Source organism: Pan troglodytes, chromosome 9 (assembly GCF_028858775.2).
Source record: "Pan troglodytes isolate AG18354 chromosome 9, NHGRI_mPanTro3-v2.0_pri, whole genome shotgun sequence".
In the NCBI taxonomy this organism is placed as follows: domain Eukaryota; kingdom Metazoa; phylum Chordata; class Mammalia; order Primates; family Hominidae; genus Pan; species Pan troglodytes.
The window spans coordinates 21,772,923-21,783,160 of NC_072407.2; the positions used below are offsets into that span (position 1 = coordinate 21,772,923).

Here is a 10,238-nt window from a genome sequence, read left to right on the forward strand (position 1 = left end):
GGATCCCCTCAAAGTCCCTCAGCCCATTGCTAGTGGCCCCTCACAGAAGAAGTCCAGCACCTGTGGACAAAGGGCACCCTTGACTAGACTCTGCAGTATAAGAGTTTGAATGTTTTCAGCTTCCAAACTTGGTATCCTTTTTCCCTCCGCCCCCAACCCAGCACTGGGACTAAAAGAACAACATGTCCCAGGTTGGACATACTTCTCCCTGCTCTGTGGGCAGCAGGGAAGAGATGATGGTGTTGACAAACCTCTCTCCAAAGAGGAGACGCAACCAGAAGGGTGATTCCAGGCAGGTGTGGATGCCAGGCATGGAGAGGTCTGAAATGGTCACCGAGTTCAGTGAGTTCCAATCTTTTTTTGAGCAACGGAAGCCTGGTAGCAAACAAAAATCCCACTTGAAAGCCTAATATAAAAATGGCATTTTACCACTAGAATGTCTGTGTGCTTTAAAACAGCGCTTCCTAATTATGGAAGAAGATGTAGCTGCAAATCAAGCTTAAAACTGTCAAAGCAGTTTAGATTTATAAGCCATAAATGATAAAATATTAAATGTGTTTGGTAAGTTCAAACATATAACATTTACTTATTTATTGTAAAGGCAACTTGATGACAGTCCTGAGGAAGTTTTTAGAAACACAAAGCACAAAAAGCAAAGTTGTATTCACTTGTCTCAGCATCCAATTTATTTTGTAGTTTCTTGCTTATTCAGATTTGGGGAAAATCTAGATTTGCATAGATAAGTGGTTTGAATAGCTCACCTGGGAATCTCAGAGTACTCTTCAATTAAGTAGACTCATTCATTCATTTGCCCAAGAAATATTTATTGAGTGCCTACTATGCACCTGGCTTTCTGCTGAGCCTTGAGCAAGTAGGAAGAAGTATTTGTTTCTAAATCATCAATACAACAATTACTTACATTCCTCATTGTGAGTATAGTGAAAAAACAATAAGAAGACACATCGAGATGCCAAATCTCTCTATAGTATACCACTACAATATTGCAGCATGCCATGTATAATGCCCAGTTCAAGAGAACATGCCCCAGGCAGATGGGGTCTGAGCCTTTCCCGGGAAGAGCAAGTGTAATAGAACATTGATGTCTAATCATGTATGTGACTTCCCAGTTTTGAAGAAATTCAACCATCTTCATTAATGTCACAGTTCAAGAAGTTCAAGTATATGCGTAGAGATGCAAAGGGCGTGAGGCCACTCATTCATTCATTGGACATTTATCAGGTGCCTACTGTGTGACTGCCACTGTGATGGTTTTTGGAAATGTCATTGTGAACAAAACATCTTTGCCTTCATGGGGCTAAGTCAGTCATGAACAAACTAATGAAGAAGATTATAAAGAGTGGCAGTGCCTGGAAGGAAATGAACAGGGTGGTGTGACCCAGAGTATGGGAGGCAGTTATTTTAGAGGGAATGGTCAGTGATGTCCCAAGGAGGCAAGAAGATCTATTATATAAAAGGCAGTCAATCTTGGGAAAAGCCCAGGGGATAATGCTATGAGTTTAGAGCAGCAAGGACAAGGCTCCAAGGCAGGATCCTGTTCAGAGTGTTAGAAGACAAGAAAGGAGGTCAGGCTAACTGGAGTAGAGCAATCAAAACGGATGGTGCCTCCAGGTGTAGTAGGAGACACAGGCTGAGGCTAGCTCATGCAGGGCCTGATAGGCCAGGGGATGGAGATGAGATTTTACTCTAAATGCAAGAAGCTGCTGGGGAGTTTGAAGCAGGAGGATGGCATAATCCCATTTACATTGTAAAGGTCTACTCAGGCTGCTATGTAACCAATGGATTATACTGAGGCTACAGAGGAAGTGAGGAGGGCAGCCAGGTTATTGTGGTCATCCAGAGCAGCAGTGTGACAGCTTAGTCCAGGATGGTGACACTAGGGATGGACAGACTTGAGACAGGTCTTAGAGGTAGAATGGACAGCTCTTCCTCATACTCAGACCTCTCCTTGGGAATTCCAGCCTCAAAAATCCCCCTGCCTAATCCACACTTCCATCTGGATATCCGATATGCATTTCAAATTTTGCCCAAACCTGGACACTTAATCTACCACTCACAAACCTAGTCTTCCCAACTCCATTCTTGCAGAAGTCATCCTTAGCTCCTTGCTTATCTCACTTCCCACATGCAATCATGAGTAAATACTGCTAGCTCCATCTTGAAAACATATATCTAGAATTCAACCACCACTTTTCACCAGCTCCACTCACTGGGATTATTGCAATAGCCTCCTAATTGGTCTCCCTCCTTCTGCCCTTTCCCTCCAGTAACCAGCATGCTCCTGTTAAAATGTAAATCAGATAGTGATATTCTTCTCTTCTGCTCAAGCCCTCCAGTGAGATGGCTCAAGCCATCTCAGAATATAATCCTGTTGCTCTCTCTCTCAGCCCATTTCCCACTATCTCTTTTACTCACCCTGCTGCAGACATATGAGCCTCCTTGCCATACTTTGAATCTGCCAAACACGGTCCTGCCTCAGGACTTTTGCACATGCTTATCCCTCTATCTGGCCCTACATATCTCCAGGTATCTGCTTCCAATTCTCTTCATTCAGGTCTCTGCTCAAATGTAGCAGAGAGGCCTTCTCTAATCACTCCATAATCTTCATCACTGTGTCTCCCTGCCTTGCTTTTTCTTCATAAAGCTTCTAACCTCCTGGCATCACATACTTCCTTGTTTATTTGTTCATTGTCTATCACCCTGCTTACATTGACAATGTAAGTGCCATGTAAGCAGAGTCTTGGTTTTGTTCATTGCTCTAGCCCCACACTTGGACTGGTACCTGCCACATAATGGATACCTAACAATATGTGGATTTCTGGGTGACCCCCTGCAGCTTGGGTGGGGTGACGCCAGGACTTTGCTGCCTCTGCCAGGATTTAGAGTTACTGTCACTGCTGCTCCATGATGTAGACTTTACTGAATGAACAAATACAGGTGGGCCCTATGGAGTAAAGCGAGGTGAGTACTTCATGAAGGGAGACCTTTAGCACCACTACCAGCAGCAGAGAAGTGAAGAAGTTAGGACCCCAACAGAGCCCTCTGAGTTTTGTGGGAAGGGAGGACTTCTTAGGGCCCGGAACGGCCAGCTAGAATGCCTTCCAGAAGTTAGTGGGAAAGGCACAAAGATCACTCCTGCTTAAATTTCTGGTTTCCAGGAGGGGAGATCCAGGCAGGGATGTATGGCCAACAGAGATTCCTAGCCAGAGTGCTGAGAGGACTGTGTGAACTGCAGATTCAGGAAGAGGCTGAGAGACCCCCATGGGGGTGGCCGGTATGCTGAGGCTTGTATGGGAGCCAGATATCCCACATCCCATGGGGTGGTTGCCTCCTCCTGTTTCCAGCCTTTCCAGTGAGGCTGCAGGAAAGAGACACAGCTAAGGCCTGGAGACTCTTGGGACTCCGTCAGGGCATGGTGCCACAGATGAGTTGTAAGCCTGCGGGACACAGCATCCAACTCTGAAAGCCCCTTGCTCGAATAACCCTACATCACCGCCTGAGGGCTTCCATATCCTTGGTCTCTTCAGACTCTCATCCCCACCACAATTACTCCAAGAAATTACTGTCATCCCCAAATCTATAACTGGAAACTGAGGCTCAGGAAGGAGACATGACTTCCACAAAATCACACAGTTGGGAAACTCTGGAGTCTGGTCTCAACTGGTCTGCAAACCGCACTCTCGGAGACTTCAGGTGAGATGAGGTCAGGTTCTCAGGCCAGGTCCTGAAGTTTGACACCTTGGCGAAATGCACTTTCCTTGACTCAGCACCGCGAGTGAGGCGGAGCCAAGCCCCGAGCAGAAGGGTTTTCTTCCCAGCTGAAGAGGCAGCTCAGCCTAGACCCCAGGCATGGCACTGGACACCCCTGCTGTGGAAACGTGCAGATTTAGATGGAGGGGATTCCTAACCTGGGCAGGATCCGAGTTTGGAGAGATTGGCGCGAAGCTTTAGCAGCAATCCCCGATTCCTGTACAACCATAGCTGGGTTTCTAAGCGTCTAGGGAAGAAGGACTGGGCCCACGACCTGCTGAGCAACTCCCAGGTCGGGGACTGGCGGAATATCAGAGCCTCTACCAACCGTTTGTCTCGGGCTCGCCCACTTCAACTCTCGGGGTCTCTCTGCCTGTTGTTGCACTCGTGCGTTTCTCTGCCCCTGACGCTCTAAGCTTTCTGCTTTCTGCGTGTCTCTCAGCCTCTTTCGGTCCCTCTTTCACGGTCTCACTCCTCAGCTCTGTGCCCCCAATGCCTTGCCTCTCTCCAAATCTCTCACGACCTGATTTCTACAGCCGCTCTACCCATGGGTCCCCCGCAAATCAGGGGACAGAGGAGTGTTGAAAGTCAGCTCAGAGGTGAGCGCGCGCAGCCAGCGTTTCCCGCGGATACAGCAGTCGGGTGTTGGAGAGGTTTGGAAAGGGCGTGCCGGAGAGCCAAGTGCAGCCGCCTAGGGCTGCCGGTCGCTCCCTCCCTCCCTGCCCAGTAGGGGACCGAGCGCGCACGCCAGTGTGGAGGGGCGGGCTGGCTGGCCAGTCTGCGGGCCCCTGCGGCCACCCCGGGGACCCCCCCCAAGCCCCGCCCCGCAGTGTTCCTATTGGCCTCGGGCTCCCCCTCCCCCAGCTGCCCGCCTGGGCTCCGGGGCGTTTAGGCTACTACGGATAAATAGCCCAGGGCGCCTGGCGAGAAGCTAGGGGTGAGGAAGCCCTGGGGCGCTGCCGCCGCTTTCCTTAACCACAAATCAGGCCAGACAGGAGAGGGAGGGGTGGGGGACAGTGGGTGGGCATTCAGACTTCCAGCACTTTGCTATCTACAGCCGGGGCTCCCGAGCGGCAGAAAGTTCCGGCCACTCTCTGCCGCTTGGGTTGGGCGAAGCCAGGACCGTGCCGCGCCACCGCCAGGATATGGAGCTACTGTCGCCACCGCTCCGCGACGTAGACCTGACGGCCCCCGACGGCTCTCTCTGCTCCTTTGCCACAACGGACGACTTCTATGACGACCCGTGTTTCGACTCCCCGGACCTGCGCTTCTTCGAAGAGCTGGACCCGCGCCTGATGCACGTGGGCGCGCTCCTGAAACCCGAAGAGCACTCGCACTTCCCCGCGGCGGTGCACCCGGCCCCGGGCGCACGTGAGGACGAGCATGTGCGCGCGCCCAGCGGGCACCACCAGGCGGGCCGCTGCCTACTGTGGGCCTGCAAGGCGTGCAAGCGCAAGACCACCAACGCCGACCGCCGCAAGGCCGCCACCATGCGCGAGCGGCGCCGCCTGAGCAAAGTAAATGAGGCCTTTGAGACACTCAAGCGCTGCACGTCGAGCAATCCAAACCAGCGGTTGCCCAAGGTGGAGATCCTGCGCAACGCCATCCGCTATATCGAGGGCCTGCAGGCTCTGCTGCGCGACCAGGACGCCGCGCCCCCTGGCGCCGCAGCCGCCTTCTATGCGCCGGGCCCGCTGCCCCCGGGCAGCGGCGGCGAGCACTACAGCGGCGACTCCGACGCGTCCAGCCCGCGCTCCAACTGCTCCGACGGCATGGTAAGGCCGGGACCCCAGGAAGTGAGGAAGTTAGGACGGAGCTCGGGATATCAGGGACGCGTTTCCGAGGGCGGGGAGCTGGCCTTGCGGGAGGTTTGGGCCAGGATCCTTCCCGAGAGAGGGGACCCCCTTGTCCTGGGCAGCTGTCACTGGGGTAGCCTGTTTTGGAAGTGTGCGGGCAAGCGTTCGAGCTGCCCCATTGGGGGCGCTATTAGAACACTGCAGCGCGAACGTGAAGATCTTTTTCTCTACTTATCCCTACTTCCAAAACGTAAATTTGCGCCCCTTGGTGACTGTCCGCCCTTCTTTTGGCCCTGCATGTTGCAGACCTCATCTCCTACCCACCCGTAATTACCCCCCCAACCAGGACAGGTCTGGGCCCGGAACTAGAGCCTTAGGCTAGAGTTAGGGAGGGGGCGGCTACAGGAATTGGTGTTCGGGCCTCGAGCCGTCCCGCGGGCCTGACTCAGTCGCCCTTGCTGTTTGCAGATGGACTACAGCGGCCCCCCGAGCGGCGCCCGGCGGCGGAACTGCTACGAAGGCGCCTACTACAACGAGGCGCCCAGCGGTGGGTATTCCGGGCCTCTCCCTGCTCGCTCCTCCTCCTTCATGGAGCTGTCCTGGCCTCTATCTAGGACGCTCCCACCCCCACTCACACACGCCTATGTCCTGGGAAGTGGTACAGGAGATGAAATACTAAGCAAGTAGCTCCCTCTCTTTTGGATTGTCCCGGACTCTAACAAGTCCTCAGTTTCCAATCTGTCTCAAAAGTACTGGGCCCGGGGGTGGGAGGCTTGTCGCGGCCCCACCCCTGCTTACTAACCGAGCCCTCCCCGAGCAGAACCCAGGCCCGGGAAGAGTGCGGCGGTGTCGAGCCTAGACTGCCTGTCCAGCATCGTGGAGCGCATCTCCACCGAGAGCCCTGCGGCGCCCGCCCTCCTGCTGGCCGACGTGCCTTCTGAGTCGCCTCCACGCAGGCAAGAGGCTGCCGCCCCCAGCGAGGGAGAGAGCAGCGGCGACCCCACCCAGTCACCGGACGCCGCCCCGCAGTGCCCTGCGGGTGCGAACCCCAACCCGATATACCAAGTGCTCTGAGGGGATGGTGGCCGCCCACCCGCCCGAGGGATGGTGCCCCTAGGGTCCCTCGCGCCCAAAAGATTGAACTTAAATGCCCCCCTCCCAACAGCGCTTTAAAAGCGACCTCTCTTGAGGTAGGAGAGGCGGGAGAACTGAAGTTTCCGCCCCCGCCCCACAGGGCAAGGACACAGCGCGGTTTTTTCCACGCAGCACCCTTCTCGGAGACCCATTGCGATGGCCGCTCCGTGTTCCTCGGTGGGCCAGAGCTGAACCTTGAGGGGCTAGGTTCAGCTTTCTCGCGCCCTCCCCCATGGGGGTGAGACCCTCGCAGACCTAAGCCCCGCCCCGGGATGCACCGGTTATTTGGGGGGGCGTGAGACCCAGTGCACTCCGGTCCCAAATGTAGCAGGTGTAACCGTAACCCACCCCCAACCCGTTTCCCGGTTCAGGACCACTTTTTGTAATACTTTTGTAATCTATTCCTGTAAATAAGAGTTGCTTTGCCAGAGCAGGAGCCCCTGGGGCTGTATTTATCTCTGAGGCATGGTGTGTGGTGCTACAGGGAATTTGTACGTTTATACCGCAGGCGGGCGAGCCGCGGGCGCTCGCTCAGGTGATCAAAATAAAGGCGCTAATTTATACCGCCGTGGCTCCGGCTTTCCCTGGACATGGGTGGGGGATCCGGAGGAAAATCCGCAAACTGGGCCAGCTGTCCCTCAGCGACGCCTGTAGGCGGCAGGCGGATTGCAAGGAGGAAGCCTGCTGCCTGGGGAAGGAAGGAGGGGTGCAAATTTCTCCAGTACGTGGGGAAGTTCCTCTGACCTTGACTACATTACTACACACGTCCGTGGCTCTTATGGAAGGGTACACAGGTTGATATAAGTATTTTTTAAACCCATGTCTGAGCTCGCCCCCTAGATATTCTGATTTAATGTTTCTGCCCCAGATATCCAGGGCCAGGTATTGGTATTTTTTTCCAAAAGCTCCCCAAGTGATTCTGAAGTTCATTCAAGGCTGAGAATCATCCCCTCCATATAAAGTGAGTGAACCCAGGTGTGATAACCAGAAGAACCACAGGAAGGTTGTGGCCCAGGCATCACTTGGGAGCCTCGTTGGGTACAGAGGATGTGATAGGGTGCCCACAGCATTCTGAGGAAAATCTAAATGTGTGTAGACATGTGCTGTAAGCTCCCTGGCACTTACAGCCCATTAGTAATAGGTGTAACTGCAAAGAGATAGCATAGAAGGCCAGACAGGCACAGACACCTCTACCCAGCACCTAGAGCATCCCGACACTATCAGATTCCATAAGACGACAGGAGCCCGGATCCTGTGAGCAGAGCGGCATGTGGGCCAGCATCATCACAGATGGCATAGGTACTCTTCATCAGGCTATAAACTCTCTGAGAGCAGAGGAGGGGGCATTTATTTAGCCTGAGTGTTGGGGAGGGCTTCCCGGAAGAGTTGTCATTTGAGCTCTGTCTTAAGAAACAAGAGTAGACAATGTACTCACAATGCACACACACACACACGCACACACACACACAGGTACCTGTGCCCTCCCCTGGGTCCAAGGCCCCTGAGGGATGGTCTGGCAAAGGTTCTTCCCCACTCACATACCATCTCCCCACCCCCAACACACGCGTGCCATGAGGACCTCAGGACCTCCTACATCCCACCCCATATATGTTGTTCCTGAAAACCCTACAGGCCCACTTTCAAGGGTTTTGTTCGCCAAGTAGGGGGCCCTCAGGAATGCAGGCAAGATGTGATGCCAGAAGGAATATCCTCATTACCTGTCTGAGGATCCATTCTCTGCTCTCCCCAACACAGGGTGCCTAGGGAGCTGCCCAGAGCTGTTGTGTTACGAATGATCCTCCACTTGTCTTCTGGCCACTTCCCCACATGTCCCTTGGGATTCTTTATACCCTTGAGATCCCCTGGGGTCCATTCATGAATTCATTGATTCCACAGATGCCAGGTCTTATGCTGGGTGAAAACAGAGACTGTTGGATGCAGTTCCCGCCCTTGGGAAGCACACAAACATTTGGGTAGGATGGAACCTTTTAGCAGCTGGTTACATCCTGTTGAATTAAGTGCTGTACTGGAGGTGCATGTAGCAGGGGAACGCCATAGAAGCAAAGGGGAAGGTTCCCTAACTATTCTAGGGGAGATATAGACAAACAGGTAAACTTTAATGAGAATCTTGAAGGAGTTGGTCAGGAAAGAGGGGCCAAAGAAAGGGGCTACAAGCTGAGGAAACAGCAGGTGCAAAGATCCAGGGGTGAGAGAAAGAAAACTGCCTTTGTGGAACTGCAGGTGCCCATGGGGAGGGGCCAGAGGAAGATGGAATGGCAGAGGCAGGACCACAGTGGACCTCATCTGGACTTTATCTTGAGGGCAGTAGGGAGCCACACAGGAATTTAAACAGGGGAAGGATACAAATAATTCTGTTATTTTAGAAAGGCCAGTTTGGGCTAGCAGAATAGGTAGGAGAGAACAAGACTTGAGACAGGGAGATCTTTCAGGAAGCCACTGGGGTTGCTTAGAGGAGGTATGACATATCCTGAATTGGCTTGGGCCAAATAATGGGTCAGTGTTGAGGGTACAGCAGAGAACATTGAAGGCACAGTCTCCACCTTCATACAGCTTAAAATCCACTGGGGAAGTAACCGTGAGATGAAGAACCAAGTGAATAAATGCAATGTTATAAATGATGAGAAACACCGTAAGGAAAGGCAACAGGTGTAAGCAGAGGTGGTAATGCGGAGTGAGAAGGCAAGCAGGTCGACAGAGGAGGCAGAAGTTCTGCACCAAGGGAAGCAATTCTATACATGAAGAGGGTCCCAGTATCCTAGAGGGGGTCTGTGTGTAATTAGAAAAAAGTACCCCTTGTCTCCTGGGGCATTGCCCTGCACCAGGGATCATGACTAGGCAGGCAGAGAGCAGGCTGGACTTCAGCCCCCACTCACCTCCTCAGCTGGGTGCACTTCTGTAGTGACAACCTGCATAACTTCACAGTGCCTTGTGCGTGTAGGCCCTAGAAAGTGTAGAGAAGGGAGGAGCCTTGGATGACTCCAGGCTCTGGTTTGCTTCTGACTTGAGGCCATGATTTGCTTCTGAGTAAGTGGTGGTGCCATTACACAGATAGGGACCTCAGGAGGAGAAGCAGATACGGTGACACATCTAGTGTAGAATACTTCATGACAGAAACCTTATTCAAACTAGCCTAAACCCCACAAGAGGGTGTGTTGGAAGTTCACGGGGCAGCTCATATCTGGAAGTAGAGCTATAAGCACCACGGCATCTATGCACCTTGGGAGCTAGAGCTCCTCTCACACTTCTAGGCTGTCCACTTCATGTCTCTGCTTGGCTTCACTCTCTCCTAGTCCATATTGGTTTTCTCCAGAAACTCATGGGTTACCATGGATCTTACCATTAAACCCAGTTAGAAAATTCCCAGCCTTGGCATGGTGGCTCATGCCTGTAATCCCAGCACTTTGGGAGGCTGAGGCAGGCAGATCACGAGGTCAGGAGTTCGAGACCAGCCTGGCCAACATGATAAAACCCCGTCTCTGCTAAAAATACAAAAACTAGCCGGGTGTGGTGGTGCACACC

The 10,238-nt window shown here is 53.0% G+C and overlaps 1 protein-coding gene across 1 annotated transcript; it reads left to right on the forward strand.

The window, feature by feature from the left end:
* The first annotated feature begins 4,681 nt into the window (after nt 1-4,681).
* On the forward strand, nt 4,682-7,261 carry MYOD1 (myogenic differentiation 1). Its single transcript, XM_508311.7, has 3 exons — nt 4,682-5,543; nt 6,033-6,111; nt 6,385-7,261. The coding sequence occupies exons 1-3, from the start codon at nt 4,914-4,916 to the stop codon at nt 6,636-6,638; spliced, it is 963 nt and encodes a 320-aa protein (XP_508311.2). The 5' UTR covers nt 4,682-4,913; the 3' UTR covers nt 6,639-7,261.
* Nucleotides 7,262-10,238: the final 2,977 nt, after the last annotated feature.